This window comes from Oryzias latipes, chromosome 9, assembly GCF_053564925.1.
Source record: "Oryzias latipes strain Hd-rR chromosome 9, Olatipes_Hd-rR_3.1".
In the NCBI taxonomy this organism is placed as follows: domain Eukaryota; kingdom Metazoa; phylum Chordata; class Actinopteri; order Beloniformes; family Adrianichthyidae; genus Oryzias; species Oryzias latipes.
Window position 1 is genome coordinate 2,998,202 of NC_136245.1, and position 16,983 is coordinate 3,015,184.

The 16,983-nt window shown below is 46.1% G+C and overlaps 1 protein-coding gene across 6 annotated transcripts; it reads right to left on the bottom strand.

The window, feature by feature from the left end:
* Positions 1-2,517: 2,517 nt before the first annotated feature.
* On the bottom strand, positions 2,518-16,485 carry pias2 (protein inhibitor of activated STAT, 2). Of its 6 annotated transcripts, none has more exons than XM_078952126.1 (15): positions 16,167-16,225; positions 14,829-14,870; positions 14,546-14,715; positions 13,676-13,763; positions 13,556-13,606; positions 12,946-13,036; positions 12,741-12,875; positions 11,400-11,505; positions 11,242-11,315; positions 10,400-10,560; positions 8,603-8,736; positions 7,499-7,685; positions 5,345-5,484; positions 5,219-5,256; positions 2,518-4,864 (listed from the first exon to the last, which is right to left on the bottom strand). In XM_078952126.1, the coding sequence occupies exons 3-15, from the start codon at positions 14,655-14,657 to the stop codon at positions 4,649-4,651; spliced, it is 1,533 nt and encodes a 510-aa protein (XP_078808252.1). In that variant the 5' UTR covers positions 14,658-14,715; positions 14,829-14,870; positions 16,167-16,225; the 3' UTR covers positions 2,518-4,648. The 6 variants fall into 6 exon arrangements, with proteins under 6 accessions (XP_078808252.1, XP_078808251.1, XP_004072871.2 ...); XM_078952125.1 differs by having other exon boundaries at positions 14,546-14,718; positions 16,167-16,205; XM_004072823.4 differs by lacking the exon at positions 14,829-14,870 and having other exon boundaries at positions 16,167-16,485.
* Positions 16,486-16,983: the final 498 nt, after the last annotated feature.

Genomic DNA, 16,983 nt, shown 5'->3' on the forward strand with positions numbered 1-16,983 from the left:
ATGATCCGAGTGGGACCCCAAGATCGTTTCCTCCACCTTCACGCTGCCAGCCCATCTGCTCACCTGGAGGGGTACCGAGCCCACCTCTGATTTTTGGCCGATCTCTGGCCTGTAACCAGTTTCTGATTTCCAGCTTTTGTTTGTTGGACGCTTCCTCCTAAACCCTCTCTGACCGGCATCTTCTGGTGAAGCACAAGGTTCAGTGAACACAAACATGCTCACCTGAGGCGTGTGATGTAACAGGCAGGAAGTGTTTGATCGTGGCTCCACAGCAGCGCTGACCCGGGCTTTGACCCGGGCTTTGACCCGTCCTGCTCCGAGGCCCAGAAACAGCCGGGTTTGTTCAGAAACGCTGCTGACATTTGTCTGCTCTCAGCCTCATCACACCTTCACTGCAGATTGATGCTGCGCCTTATTTTATAGCAGTGCTATTGATTCCCATTGTGCCTGTCAGTCATGCATAAAATGAACACTGTGTTAGAGGCCATGGATTTCTGTCAGGCCCTGACAAGATAAGCCATTATTGGACAACTGCTCCTCATTTGTTTTTGTTTATCCAGAGGTATAAAGTAACATTCAGCAAGACCAATAATAAGTCTATTACTGAAAACCTGAGCTGCTCCATCGATGCCCACTAATCACTGCAGCTCCTAATTACGCCGGGATTCTCGGCCTTAATTAACCGATCTTTACTGCGTTTTACCTGCTTACTGCTGCTCCCCGCCAAACTGCAAACGTTGGCGGAAAAAGTTTCTGCTCCTCTCAGAGGAAAGCAGGAAAGTGTTGGCCAGGCTCTCTATTCCTGTCATTTCACTGAAGTGATGAAGAGCTGGGAGAAACTCTGCAAACATCTGCACCTGACAAAGAGCGCCACACGCTGGTGGACGGAAAACAGCATCAAAAGTCCAGGACCGTCACGGCTGCGGCTGATCGTGTCGTTCTCTTCTTCCTTCTGTCACACAGCCTCAGTCAGCTCACTTAACCTTTTCAAACCCACCCACACCTTACCAGGTCAAACTGCTTCAACTAGTCCCACTTAGAGGAATCAAGCAGGGAGGAGATCAACAAAACATTTAAAAGTAAAGGTTCATCATTCACCCAAAGTTATTCTGTCAACCACAGTTAAACACTGAAACCCAGTTAGTTAGCAAGTTAATCTGAGGTAATCCTTTCTGCATTGCTTCTAGACTTGAGAACTCCCCATAACTAGAAAAAAAGATCTCTGTGAGAAGACTCAATCAAGTTAACAACTTAGTCTATGGTAACCTACCCATGGTTACCTGCTTTAACAGATAGTTGGGTTTGTGTAATACACAGCAGACGTTTGTCTGGCCTCATCAGAGGATGATCGGCAGGTTAACCAGTAGACGCAGTTTAACCAGTTACAGAGTTACCTGAAATTATACAATAATAATAATAATACTACATTTGATTTTGAGCGCCTTTCAGGTCACCCAAGGTCGCTGTACAAAGTTAAAAAATAAGAAAAAAACAGACTAAAGCATCAATAAGAAAGAGTAAAACATGAATAAACATAAAGATAAAAACATCAATAAGACATCATAAAAACGACGAAATGAAGTTGTGTCAACTGGATGGATTAACCGTATGATTGTTTGAAGAGATTAGATCATATTTGATACGGTCAGCATTTCCAGTTAAATAGGAGAAACCAAAGTTAACTAAATAAACTACAACATAAAGGGTTAACAGAGGAACGTCAAATGCAACAGGAGCTGAAGAACAGCTGGACCGGACCTGTTCTCCTCTTCAGCTTCATCCTCACCGGAATGAGTGTGTGTGTGTGTGTGTGTGGGGGGGGGGTTCACTGACACAGATGAGGGGGTGTTTCCATCTGTTAAACTGACAGCATCAGTAACTGAAGTCCTTGTGGTCGACACCAAACAAGGCTGCACCTTCATCCTCATCAGCAGCAGTGGCTCAGGCGGTTGAGCAGGTCGGCCAATGAGCCCAGCCCACTGGCGTTGTGTCCTTGGGCAAGGGACTTGACCCTCCTGTCCTATAGTGTTGCCTTCACTGGTGTGTGAATGTCCCAGGGATGGTCAAAGGGGCTGTAGGCGTGAACTGGTAGCCACGCCTCTGTCAGTCCGCCCCAGGTGATGGTAGCTACTGATGTAGCCACAGCTGCCCCAGGGGCAGCTGTGGCTACATCAGTAGCTACCATCACCAAGGATGAATGAATGACGGACACATCGTAAGAACTTTGAGCATCTGGAAAAGTGCAGATAAATCCAATTCCTTCTTATTATTATGGTCATCTCTTGAGTCAGAGGGAGCAGGTGAGGCACGTAGATGCTGAGATGAAACCCAAAACGGCCAACACTCCCTCCTCCTCTACAAAAACAGAAGCACAGACTGGAACCTGAGGAACTGCAGGGAAGGAAGACTGCGGGGTTACAGATGAAGGACTTGAGGAGGAGGAGCCGAGGTTCAGATAAGACCAGCTTCATGAGTGAGGAAGAGGCTCCAACAAGAGAAATCAAACAAGAACCTGTGTTTGGAAAAAGCTTAACTAGACCATTTATTGAGGTTTCAGACAGAACAGAAAAAGCAGCTTGTGGTTCAGTTCAGTTGGCTTCTGCTCTAAACCGGACCTCTGGTTCTGGCCGTTGGCGTGCAGAGATGCTCCGGGCTTCAGTCTGACTTAATTCAGTCATGTGATCACGGGAAGTGACGGGCATGCTTTCAGAGAGTGAACACCTGTTAACATCTCCACATACTTCCACAGACATCAATGCTGCTCATAGCTTTGGGGCAAACAGAGGATCAATCTCTGGAGTGGGAGGTAAACACGAGGAGAACCCACTGTCAGAACATTAGACATCAGAACATGCAGCCGAAGGGGAAACCTGAGATGTCCACGAGTCCAACCTGCTCGCAGGAACATACATGATCTCATCGCTGGAGCTCAGGAGCCTTTCTGAAAATAATAATGATGTGAGAAAAATAACAGCTGTAAAAGAAAAGTCTGAGAGTGAAGAGCTGGTGTTTAATGGACTTCTGGTTCCTGAGACGGAGCTTCTGCAGCTCTGAGGATGTAGTGCAGCCGCTGCTGTGGTCCTAAAGGAGGGGGGAGTCAGCAGGACCTCAGGTAAATGTGGATAAAGACACCTAAGAGTCAGCTCGCTTCCTCCAACCACAAGGTAATGCTCTTTAAGCCGAGAACAAAGTTCAGGCAGCTACTGCTGGACCAGCAGGACCCGTTCATGGACCACAGGCTGCACTCAGAACGCTTGACTCACCCTGGAATGACAAGAACATCTAGTCTGATTGATGTGGATGTCTGCTATCACACGCATCTGAAGTCCGTCTACAGCCTGCCTGTGATCCTCCTGCGGTCGGTTTACAGCCCGCCTGCGATTCTTCTGCGATCCGTCTGAGCCTGCTTGCAATCCTTCTGCCACTTGCCTGCAGCCTCCCAGCGGTCCATCTGCAGCCTGTCTACAGCATGCCTCGCTATCAGTCTGCAGTCCGTCTACAGCCTGCCTGCGATCCGTCTGCAGTCCCTCTACAGCCTGCCTGCGATCCGTCTGCAGTCCCTCTACAGCCTGCCTGCGATCCGTCTGCAGTCCGTCTACAGCCTGCCTGCGATCCGTCTGCAGTCCGTCTACAGCCTGCCTGCGATCCGTCTGCAGTCCCTCTACAGCCTGCCTGCGATCCGTCTGCAGTCCGTCTACAGCCTGCCTGCGATCCGTCTGCAGTCCGTCTACAGCCTGCTTGCGATCCTTCTGCCGCTTGCCTGCAGCCTCCCAGCGGTCCGCCTATAGTCCGTCTACAGCATGCCTGCGATCAGTCTGCAGTCCGTCTACAGCCTGCCTGCGATCCCTCTGCAGTCTGTCTACAGCCTGCCTGCGATCCGTCTGCAGCCTGCTTGCGATCCTTCTGCCGCTTGCCTGCAGCCTCCCAGGGGTCCGCCTGCAGTCCGTCTACAGCCTGCCTGCGATCCGTCTGCAGTCCGTCTACAGCCTGCCTGCGATCCGTCTGCAGTCCGTCTACAGCCTGCTTGCGATCCTTCTGCCGCTTGCCTGCAGCCTCCCAGCGGTCCGCCTATAGTCCGTCTACAGCATGCCTGCGATCAGTCTGCAGTCCGTCTACAGCCTGCCTGCGATCCCTCTGCAGTCTGTCTACAGCCTGCCTGCGATCCGTCTGCAGCCTGCTTGCGATCCTTCTGCCGCTTGCCTGCAGCCTCCCAGGGGTCCGCCTATAGTCCGTCTACAGCATGCCTGCGATCAGTCTACAGTCCGTCTACAGCCTGCCTGCGATCCGTCTGCAGTCCGTCTACAGCATGCCTGCGATCAGTCTGCAGTCTGTCTGCGGTTCGTCTGCGGCCTGCATGGAACAGGCTCGCATTACAGTCCTAAAATCAATTCTGTGTGCAATAACCCAACAAACATCCATTTGATGTCCCAGCCACAGAGGAGGCGGGCTTCCAGTTCCTCAGGTTAGCACATCTTAGTGCTGCTCAGAATGAGAGGAGCGTCCAATACTTGAACCTGAGCCGGTGTCAGAGCCCCAGAGTAGGGAGGGAGAACCTTTCATCCGGTGTGGAGTGTAGTGAACTCTCAGAGGCTTCAGTCTGTGCGGCCTGACAGTCCAAGCCCAGGACCAGGAGGAGAGCGGGCCGTTTTCAGTCCAGGGAGATGACATCCGACATGCTGCTGCTCACTCCTCCTCCTGCCCCACCTCCTCCTCCTCCTCCTGCGATGACCCGAGCCTCGTGGATGGAGCCGTCAGCGTGGAGGCTGCTGCCGTACAGACTGCTGGAGGAGGAGCTGCTGGCGGAGACGGTGGCGCTCTGAATGCTCTCCGTCAGGTTTCCCAGGAACATCTGCGGCCGGTAATGCTGAGCAGACAGAGGGCAGCGTCAGCGTCAACCACTTCTGATCCAATGATCCTTCAGGTATTTAGACTCAGTAAACTCAGTAAAAGTCAGACTGAAGCTCAGGTGTGGATCACTGTTACCCTGAAGGCAACAGAGACAACCAGGGTGACGTGAAGCATCCCTCCATGACCACATGGTTTTGAGTGGAAGGGGAGGGACTAGGGGTATAACGATGAATCGATTTATTCTCCTACGATCAACGATCCGTCTGAAGCAAGTTGTTAATCAAATCGACCAAAACCAAACGGCTTCTAAATGACATAAATAATAATCAATCTTGGAAAACGCCATTTTGGTTGACATAAGTTCATTTACCTGTGAGTCTGCTTGAATTAAAGAAAACAAATCCAGACCTGCAGAGGAGAAAACAGACAGACCGGTTAGATTCCCACCTGTGGACTTCCTGGAAACGTTACTTGTGGTTCAGAGGAGAAGACTCACTCTGCATGTCTGCAGGGATGGTGGCCAGGGCCGACGGGTGGTAAGGCACCGCATAGTCAGCGAGGGTGGAGCTGAGGTACGAGGGCGCGTCCAGGGTTGGCATGGTGGGCATGCGCACGGTGGGCTGGTACGCCAACACCCTGACAGGAAACCAGCACAGAGCGTTAGGTCAGCGGCCTTCAGCCTCATCCAGGCCATGCACCCTGACTATCAGCATCATTAGACAGCCGGTTGCTGAACCTTATGCATTCATTATTATTATTATGGTCTGTGGGAACAACGGTCACAATAAATCCATATTTGGAGTAAAGATTCCTGGTTTTTGTCTGTTGAAAAGATTTATTTTATTTTGAAGTCAAAGGCTTCTGTTTCCTCACTGGACTTTTTCTGCAAACAGAAAATTTCTAAATGTTTTTGTTTTTGTCAACTTTGCTAAATTGAGGGTTTGAATTCAGTGGAGACACTTTAAAAAAAAAAAAGTAGCGGATGTATTTTCAACTAAGACAAAATGTTGTGGTTTTTCAAAATGAAACGTCCCTCAGGATCAGATTATAATTAAAAACAGAAAAATGAAGGTCGTGTTTTGTTCCTCATAACTGTCCCGCAGACTGGTACCGGTCCGTGGACTACAACTTTGGAGAATGGGGGGAGAAGAAGACCAACCCGCCCCAAAAATGAGGCTTCGTGAAAGTGAAGAGGTTGATGGTCGTATCTGCTAGAACATGCCCCCCCCCCCCCCCCCCCCCACACACACACAGCAGAAGCTCATGACAGGTGACTCTTCATCCCTTCATGAACTGCAGCTGCTGCTTTCAGACCTTCGTGTTTCTGGAGGAAGTCAGGGAGAATCTGAGGGTAAAAACACTGCTTTCATTTTGGAGATGACAACAATGACTGTGTGACTGTAGTCTGAAGCGTAAACGTTAATGAGGGACGCCGCTGCCATCAGCATCAGGACCCGGGTTAGGGTTAGTGAATGTGGAATGTTTAACAGAGAGGCTCCGCCCACAAAATGACATTTTTGCTTTGTCCATCAGTGGTCCAACCACCAAAAAACATTTTTCCTGAATAGAAAATTACGACAGAGTATTAGGGCCGACCGTCATAAAAAGAGAAAAATGAACAAATATGAGTTGTTAAATTATGGGATTAGAAGTATAACCTTTAGGAGAGTCAACTTGTAGAAACATGAGACAGAAGTCGTACTGTTATAAAAGAAATGCTACGATTATTCAGAATAGGTTTATGCTTCAAAAAGACGTCGTTTTACGAGGAAAAAATCAGGCGTTTTCAAAAGTTAGACGTTAAATTCAGCCATTACAGTGTTTTAACAGAGAAAAATGATTATCTGGTTAATTTATGTTCAGAAATATGGGATAGACGGGCTGAACCTGCTGTTCATTTTTGTGGATGTGCAACTTTATGACATTAAGACTATTTTAAAAAGCATCACTTTTTCCTTTTAATATTACAATTTTTAAAATGACGAATTTACAAATGTATTATTTTACTGTTTCTCTTTATTTATTATAGTATCTTCCGCCAACAACCTTTCATCTATTTTAAACATTCAACTAAATGTTCAGCTCTTTCAGCTTTTTCCAGCCAAGACTTCTAGTCCTTCAATTCCTTGAACTTTTCAAGATATTTCAGGATTTCTGCCTCCATTGAAATACAATTTTCCCTAAAATATATTTTTTGTTCTTGTGCTGTTTTCACTTTATTTATGGTTAACTTTGATTATTTCTTTATTTAATGTTTTTGCCAATTATTACCCTTTAAGTTTCCTTTTCATTCAGCAATACAGCTTTCAAGCCTTCAGTTTCTTCTGGAAAAGCAGCTCCTTCTCGTTCTAGTCAAATGTTGACTTTTTTCCTCATAATTTTACGACTTTATTCTTGTAAAATTGACTTTTTTTCTTCTATTGTTAGTTTTTTGGGGCTCTAATACTTGGTCATAGCAAATACATGCATGTAGCATGTAGTTGGCGTAAAATCAGAATTTTGAACTTTGGAGCTGACTCCCCTGAATAACTCACACGTCTTTCCTCTAATCTAACTGATGAGAAAAGCTCGTTTGAAGAAGTTTCTTAATCTGGCTTTTAAATTCCTGGGGGCAAATCTGAACCTCGTGTCCAGATGAGACTCTGCTCACCCTTTGGCGTGCATGTCGCCGTTCTTGGAGATGAAGACGCACTGCTTCTTCGGAGGAGGGTCCGAGTCCGAGTCCGAGTCGTCTGAGGACGAGCTCTCCAGGGTCAGGTCGATCACGTCTGCCTTCTTGGTGGAGCTGGGCTCTGCGGGGGGGGCCACCACCGCCGGCTGCCGCACAGGCGTGAAGGCTGAAAGGGAAAAGGGAGAGAATCAACAAAACCAGGAACAGCAGCAGCTTTCTTCAAGAAGGAAAGTTGACGTCCAGGAGCTGCTTTTCCACAAATGTGGGACCAATTCTTCATGAAAAATGAGCGAACTGACGGAAATGTTGATTGCAATCCTCCTTCGTCCTCACTTTTCCATAAAGGTCCGTGTTAATGAGAGATTTTTTGTCTCATCAGGAGAACGAACGTGGAAAGCAGAAAGTCAGATCAGAAGACGGTGAAGTTCTCTGGAGCTCAGCAGCGCTTTAATAAAGCAGGAATCCTCCATGACGCTCCAAACTTTTACCGTGTTGCATAAATGAAAAGACATCAGAGACAAAAATAAGATATTTGTTTATGCAGACAGTTTGCATTACTGCTGCTGAAGATTCATCATTGATGGATAAATAAGAGCAGAGATGCTCTTCTGATGGAGACGCCTGAGGTGGGGGGGTCTGAAACCCACGTGTCACCCACTGGTGATTTTGGAGGGGAAAAAAGACGAAAAAACATCCATTGTTCTTATTTGAAATCATTAGTCGTCTTGTTTTTCTTTTATAAATGTGACAGAAAGGACTTTTATTTTTTCCGGTGGAGTACAAACAGAAGTGTACATTTTCAATTGATTAGCTGGTGAAGATCAGCCAACCAGACATGGAGGAACTTCACCAGGAGGCCAGGAGTGAAGAAGACTCTGGTTTCAAGAACATTTGTCTTATTTTCTGCCTTGCAAGGAAAATAATCTCATGAAGGTTTTTCAGTAACAGTAAAACAATCTTGAGGAAACATGAATTCTCGGTCAGACCCTTTTTCTTACCCCATTGGCAGATTTTTTAAAGAACGGGATAAAACTTTCTGACAGACCAGGGCGGGGTACAGGCGGAAGACGGGGGGGTACATACAGTCTACTCTTGCGGGCGGCTGAGAGGAAACCTTCAGCGCCTCCTTCTTTGGCCTCATCGGGCACCAGGTTCCACCCTCCAGGAACTTGATCTCATCCACGTCTGAGCAGTCGTTGAGGATCTCCAGGAACAGGCTGGAGCGAGAAAGGAGACATCGGCGTCAACAAGAACACATACGTGGTGAGGGTCTGCTGTCCATCAGAAATGAACAGAAGACTCCAAGTCCTGCTGGCCCCCCATCACTAATGAACTCCTCCACACCATCGGGGAGCTGATCCTCAGAAAAGTCCCTTTGATCTTCATATTCTTCCAACAGGACAACAGTCTTTATAAACTTGTTAAAAACAAAACCCCTTTGCAGATTCATCAGAAGTAAAACTCATCCATGAATCCATTTCTCACCGTAATTAACCTACAGTGACTCCACTTTTACTCATCAGTCTTTTAAAGGGCCTATGTCATGCTAATTTTTAAACTTTGTAAGTGTGTTATAATGTTTATTCCTCACAATAAACATCCCCAAAGCAGAACTTTGATCCATGCATGCGATTCTGAGTATTCTTCTAAAAACCTGCTCTCTAAGCGCCAGCCCCTCCCAACCCACAAAAACGAGCACATTGTGACATCACAAAGTGAGAATCCGAGTCAGAACGCTTTAATTTTATACGTAATATGTGATCATCCATCTTTACAAAAGTTGGGATCTCGTTAGTTTTCGTTGGAGAAACGCAGACACACAGCTGAGGCTCTAAGATGACGTCATGAAATAGGCGGCACCCACAAGGAGAGAAAGGCGGGGCTTAGAGATCGAGTCGTCTTACTTCCGGGTCGGAAAATAACTCTGGAAATATTTAATAAACATTTGTAGTGCCAAAGGTCCTATATGATCACATACACGGATATGTTTACTATAAAAAAGGTTAAGAACAGCATAATCTAAGTCCTTTAAAGACCCACTCCAAGGAAAATGCTGTTTTACTAGAGGTGCAACACATAAAAATATATGGTTTGAATTATTCTTCAGATCAGCAAAAAGAAACATAAATATAAAAGCCAATGATTAATCTTCTGAAAATCTTTGAGTACTTCAAAACATGTATTTACACAAATAAATACACATCACATCATAACATTTGCTTATTGAGGCCTACTTTAAAAAACACTATTGACATTTTTGAACTCAAGATATTCCTGTTCATAAATAATACTAAGGATGCCTGTATAAACAAAGTGAAATAAAGTGAATTTCTTTAATTTGAACCTAAAAAACCAAGGTGTTTCTCTGGGAGTCTTTCCTTACCAAGAAGGAGGGATCCCCAGTTTAGTTTAGTTTAGTTTGTTTAGAATTTACCTATTGAATTGTATGTCTTCCTGATCTTTATGATTTTATTTTTACTATATAATAACAAGTATTAAACCCAATGAGACAAATAAGGAAGTAATATAAAGAAAATTGCATTTCTGAATATTTCTGTGTTTAAATCGTCGTGAATGAGGAGCAGACAAAATCCCAGTTTGATTAAAATAGTGTTTGTGACGTAGAAAATACGCTGGGCGGGGCTAAAGCTCTGGACCCTGGCTGATGGCTCTCAGTGGATGACGCAAAATGAAAACATGCTGCAGAGTCCGTTCACTCGTTTAACCACAGAAAAACCTGGGCATGGCGAGAAATGCCAGGATGGAAAACATTCCCATGAGAAGCGCGTGCTTCAACAGGACGGGGAACTGAATCAGGTGAGCCTGTAAGCTCACGTCCATCTGGAGCTGCTGCAGATGAAGGTGTGCAGGAAAACCAACCCGTCGATGATGAGGTTCTCATACGCAGCCTTCTTGTCGCAGACGGGACAGATCCAAGTGGGCTTCTTCTCGTTCATCTGCAGGTAGAGGGCGGCGTCGAAGCACTGCAGGTGAGAGCACGTCACTGCTCTGCACGGCACCGTCAGACGCATCTTCCCCAGCTGCCAGAAAAGACGGGAGCAGAGTCAGGCGCAGAAGAACCAAGACCAGCAGAACCGCACAACCCAGAGAGGCAGAGGAGCTCAGGAAAAGACCTCCGGGAACGCTTTGACAATAGATCAGAAGGGGATCGGAGTGGGACTTTCAACACAGGCTGATGAAACCTCCTTCTGCCAAGAGATCCTTCAGTTTACAATCCTAGAAAAGCAAAAGAATCACCAAGTCCTGGGTGTCTGCCAGCCGAGGACTGGCCCAGCTGGAACCATGATCACACACAAAAAAAAGTAAAGGTAAGAAAAAAGTTGAGTCTTTGTCAGCATCATGTAATCCCATAGAGGGCATGTCAGAGTTAGCGCAGACCTGCTGTAATTTCCCTTTGAGCTGAACCAGAAACAGAGAAACCAGTAAGATGCTGACAGTGGAAGTGAAGACCGGAACTCAAACCACTGATCCCACATCTACGGTCACACAAAGGAGCTGCTTTGTGAGGAAATCACTCATCTGGCTGCAGCGCTGAACAAAAACCTCTATTTCTACATTTAGCTCTTTGCTTGCACCAGCTTACATCACTAACTAGACTACCATCTCTAGTTAAACAGGTTAAAGACTCCAGCTGCGGGTGACTGACATTCACTGCAGCCAATCAGAAAGGCCCTTCAGTGGAGACACTGGGATCGGCTTACAGGGCACATGAGGGACACCCGCAGACTGGTGGTGGCGACCTCGCTGTCTGGATCTGCCGTCAGCTTCTCTTTGACTGAAACACAGAGGGAGGGGGGCGTCAGACAAGGAGGGGAGACAAAGACGACGCAGGACAGGTCAGAAAGTAATAAAGAATTACTCAGAGCTCTGGAGTGGTCTGGGTTCCTGATGCCCTTCATCTTCAGCCTCTGCAGCAGGAGCGGCGATGTCAGCTGCCTCACCAGGTACACCGACATAGAATAGGTCTGAAACAGAAAAGCTACGCGTTAAAGTTCTGGACGTGACTTTGGTGCAAGCAAACCCGGTCCAATCACCACATCTGCTCACCTAGATAGATAGATATTCATAACTTACTACCGTAATTTCCAGGCTATAGAGCGCACCTAATTACAACACACCCAATTTAATGAGGATTAACCACTATTTATATACACAAGTCACATGTGTATTCATGCCGCATGTCATGGCGACTCAGCTGATGCGTCACTGATTATCTTGACCCGATTATTGATAGACCACGGCAGTCTCAGAGACGGAGGAGTAACCAGTAGTTTAGCCTATTTGTTTGAACACACCCACATCTGTCAAACAGCATGGAGCTCACTTCAGCTCACAGCTCCCTCAGTTATGGTGTGGAACTTCACACTCAGATTCCCCACTTCCCATGAGTCTTAGGGGTTTAAGGCAGGGCTAACCCCCGGTTCGCCACACTGTGTTGTAGATTGAGGATGTATATGTGCTGAAACCAGTGCGTGTTTAAGAAGGAGCAGGGAGCTGCAGCGGAACGCGAGAGCAGCTCTCCCCTCCTTCCTTCCTTCCACGGCACCAATGTGGAAATAACAGGGCTGGTTAAAAAACATACCAGTAAAAGAGAGCAGCAATGACTTATAAGCGCGCGTGGCACGTGCTCTACGTGGCTCTGCGCGGCACACATTCTATGTGGCTCTGCGCGGCACAGCCACAACAGTGAAGGAAACTTCTGGCAGGCAGCAGACCAACTTTTCCAAACCCGTTGGTGATGGTGGATTTTTAAGCTGCGTCATATTGTAATGGCGGTCACGTGCACGTTGGGTCTAATGGCACCAAAGGATGAGCATGGGTTTTTCTTTTATTGCACCATGACTATAGTGTCTAACAACTGAAGTGAGGTCCATGCTGTTTGGCCGCTCGTGTGTGTATTAAAGCCATCGCGCTTGTTGCTGGACGTAGAATTATGCAGGCAGTCTCCCCTCTGAGACTGCTGGAGGGCTCCTGGCGGCCGTTAAATAAAAGCATAAATTAGCCGCATCATTGATTTAGCCGCAGGGTCGAAAGTTGATTACAAAAGTAGCGGCTTATAGTCCGGAAAATACAGGGGGAAAAAAATAATAATACCAAAAACTACATAAAAAGTCCTTCAATATGTGATAAACCAGAGAAATAATAATAAATAACATGACAAAAACTTCCACAGTATCACACTTTACAAGAAGAGCTCCACCTTTCCGATTTCCGGCGCCCATGTCACTGAGATCTGGTTGGGCACTGCGGAGGAGAGTCTGACGAGGGACGTGATGTTCAGGGGTCTTCCTGGTCTCTTCGGCTCCACGCCGTTTTTCGGGGGTGGGGCAAAACCCTGAGAGAGGCTGGATCAGTTGGTGTGAAGTTCCTCAGAGGGTTGACGTTCTGCGGGGCTGAGTACTCACAGGCAGAGGGAACAGCTTTCCGTTGACCTTGATGCACAGACCGTTGGGGTAGTTGTCCTCCTGAGGACAGCTGGTCTCCGACAGGCAGAACCTGAGCACACAGCAGGAAGTCAGAAACTGAAATCTCTGCTCGGTTGTCACGTCATCAAAGTCGGCTTTCTCCATGGAGATCATATGATGGAACTAATCTGCAGAGGAAACGATGCTGCAGCCGAAGCGGAGGCCACAAGCCCGAACGCAGGCTCTGCAGTCCTGGTCTGGGAACTCAGAGAAATTAGACGAAGCGATTCCAGTCTTCTCTCATTTCCACACATGCTTGTCAGATAACCAGAACTCCCTTCAAGTAAAAGCGTTTTCAGCTAAAGGCTCTTCCTCACAGAGCGCTGCTACAGTTTCTGCTCCATCTGCAGACTCTGTGGGTGAGTGAAGATCCCAGCAGAACCTCTCCGAATCAGCTGTGATCCCCCTGAACTTCTGATCTGATTAGCTGTGATTGGCTGAAAGGAGTGCTTAATCCTGCAGATTTCTGATTCTGAACTGTGAATTGGACCAGAGGACCCCAATGGCAACATTTACCTGCAGATTATGATAAAAACCTGAAACTTCTTACCTCAGCTGGATCTGAACTAAGTAGTCCCTCCTTCCTCCAGGTAGGAAGTCCCTGAGGAGAGGAAGAACAATCAGTCACGGGGCTCTCAGTCACGTAGCCGATGTTCCAAAGATGACTCACCGCGATATGCAAACCTCCCGGACCTGCTGCGGCGTCAGGGCAAAGATGAAGTATTTCTCCTGGTGGTACCTCTGTGCAGCGCTTACTCCTGCAGACACACAACACGCCCTGTCAGCGAACGCCTGAACACCATCAAACCATGAAGCACGGAGGTGGTAGTGCCATGGTGGGATGTCTAAAAAATAATTCACTGTGAAGACAAAACCCTTTAGACGAAGTCAGAGCTCTGGAGTCACCAACAGAAAAGGGACTTCATTACGAGGTATGTGTGTGTGTGTGTGTGTGTGTGTGTGTGTGTGTTGGGGGGGTCACAGAGTCTAGGATTTAAGTTCCACAGTATATGGAACTAATCAGCTTTAAGAAGGTTGAAATAGGAAAACATCTGATCCAAGTTCAAAGGTGAAACACAAAGAAACGTTTGATTGTTTTGGATTTTTCAGACTAAAAAAAGCCACATAATTCCAAATTGAAAATGAAATCCCATAAAGTAACTGATCGGGAATAAAGAAACATTACTGAATTCCAGATGGAGAAAACAGAGAAAAGGGGTATTTTTTTTATATGACTATATAACCAAACATCAAACTCTGCTCTGACACGACTGCTACTGAACATCTGCTCTACAAAGTGGGACATAAAGTCACTGCTCTGAAACATTTGCTGTCAGCCAGGAACTGTTCAACTCTTTTGTGTTACCCATGAGTTACGCCTGGGAATTGACAGGCTGGTGCTGCCTACTGGGATTTAGAACTTGATGTTAAGTTTTCTTCTGAAACCAATAGCTCATCGTCCTGGTTTGGTCTCTGTGGAGTCTGACTGGAATAAAGATCAGAGCGGATCTCATCTGTCAGCCCTGCAAACATCACACACCCAGACTGGAGGGCTTGATGAGGACGTCCAGAACATCGTAGAAGGGGAGGGGTTTCATCTCCACATCAGGGTGGACGGGGGGAATGAGGGGAGAGGGCTGCTGCAGGTTCATGGCGATCTCTGCGTGGGGCCACACGTGATCCAACAGGTCCGCAGTACTGGGGTGCTTCCTGCTAAAACACAACAGTTACACAAAAACTACAACACAGTCTTACACAAGCCCTGAGGTGCTGAGGTGGGCTCCAGGACGGCCCCTAACACACCCAGGACCAATAGGACCAACCATTGGTGATGTGGGCACAGAAGCAAACCAGGTTATCTCCACCTGATGGTAAAATAAAGGTTAAAAAAGTGATAATATCCAGGGAGCAGCCAGTAAAGCGTCTAAAGCTGAGCCCATCTGCTGCAGCTGGAAGACTTCTACTGCATGACGACAGAATCCAGACATCTTGACTCTTTCTGCTAGAGTCGTCTCACATGATTCACTAATATAACACGGTACACGAATCGATCACAAAAGATGCAACTAACTTTTATCTAAATGGATACAATCTAGTCATCATTGAAAAATAAAAATGAAAATGCCTTTTAACAGAGAAACTCTTATTTTTTTTAGCAACAAAATGTCTTTGAAGCGACAGCTTTAAACATTAAAGCCTACGAGTCTGAGTCTTTTAGAACCTTTTTCCTATGGTTAAAAAAAGGTGTCATATCAATTTGTTCAGGTATGAAGGTATTCAGCTCAACAGGAAGAGTAACAGACAAAGAAACCGATTTTTTGTTTTACTCCCTGATAGATTTTAGAGCTTGGTCATTTCTAACTCCATCAATGTTTTAAGCATTTCTCTATGGATTACATCCCTACTAGAAGCACAGTTCTCTCTGTTCTGTAAACTGTCATCATTTTCTTACAACTCTATAAACAAGAAACAAACACCCTATAACCAGGCTGCAAATCTTCACTAGTAGATAAATCTGCTTTAGACAAGTCAATAAGCAAAGTAAGTAAACTCCTGAGGGTATAAAAAGCTCTTTAAAGAATTAAGAGTGCAAAAGTAACTACAAAAGAGCCTGTGAACAGGTAACCAATCACTGAACCAGTCTGTAAGCAGTCAGTAAAAGCTGAATGACCAGTCTGTTCAAAAAAACAAATATAAAAATAAAAAATAAGTCAATTCCGGAACAAAACCTAAAGAATAAAGGCAACTGAAGGGTGACAATCACCCCAAAAGGTCCGTAAAGCCCCAGTGTTCAAGTTGTAAACAGAGTCAGAACAGTTGTAGGTTTAACCACAATAACCAGCCGGTAAATAGTCAGATAAAGAACCAAAAAACAGGAAATAAGCCTTCTATAACCAGGCTCTAAGCAGTCAAACAACCAGTCTGTAAACATCCAGTTCATAAAATACAAAAACCAAACATTCGGTGGGAGCCCAGCTGTTAGCGTGTTAGCTTGCAGGCTAACAGCTGCTCACTGGGCTCCTCGCGCCTTAAGCTCGGGGTCAGACGGGGTTTCTGCTTTGGTTCGGTTTGAGTCCATCTGTTCTGGTCGGTGCCGTCCGAGCTGTAAGTCCACATGAGACGTTGTTTTTGTTTTTTTCCATTCCTTTTTTGTTGCTTACCTAAAAATCCCCGCTCCCCGCCGCCATCTTCGACTTCCTGTCACATACTGCACGACGTAACGACGCCCTTCTGACGTCATGCGTCATTTGATTTCTGAACGGGGACCTCTTAGCAGAGGCGGGTAAAATCGAAAAAACATGTTCTAAAGAGAGAATTGTTTCACTTTAAAATATTTTTGATTAAGTAGGATTAAAGAAAAAAGAAACAATGATCCTAACGATTATTTGATTAAGAGTAAATATATAAATTATGTTAAAGCTACCAAACTATTAAGTAACAGAGCAAACCTGATTCTAGAATGAAACACTGAGGAACTCCATCCAGGCCTGTATGTCTGCATGTTTTCTATATTTCAACCCCCTACTTACAGATGATTACCTGGATCAGGTGTGTTCAAAGCATCCAGGAATGCAGCCCCTGGTCGGGTAAAAAGATAAATAAAAATGTGAAAATTCTGACGCTGCTGCCTCAAAGGCTCAGTACTGTGTGTGTTTAATCTAACTTGCAGAGCTCAGCCTGGGGTCATACTCAGTGAAGCGTCATTTTAGGGGTCACGAGGGTCAACCACTTACAGGTTAACCCGTTAGTCAGGCTAAACTTCTTTTCTGAAGCTGCTAGGCTTTGTCCAAATGTGAACTAATGTCTGAAGCAGTAAATATGCGTTTTCTGAAACGACAAATCCCATCTCTCCATGTAGAAATTTGATGGATTAGACTGGGTTTGGTGGTCGGCATGGGAATGGGAAATCTGGCAGAATTGTGGCAAGTTTGGTGGAGGGAGGATTATAATGCGGGACTAGCATCTTCCTGTTCCAAC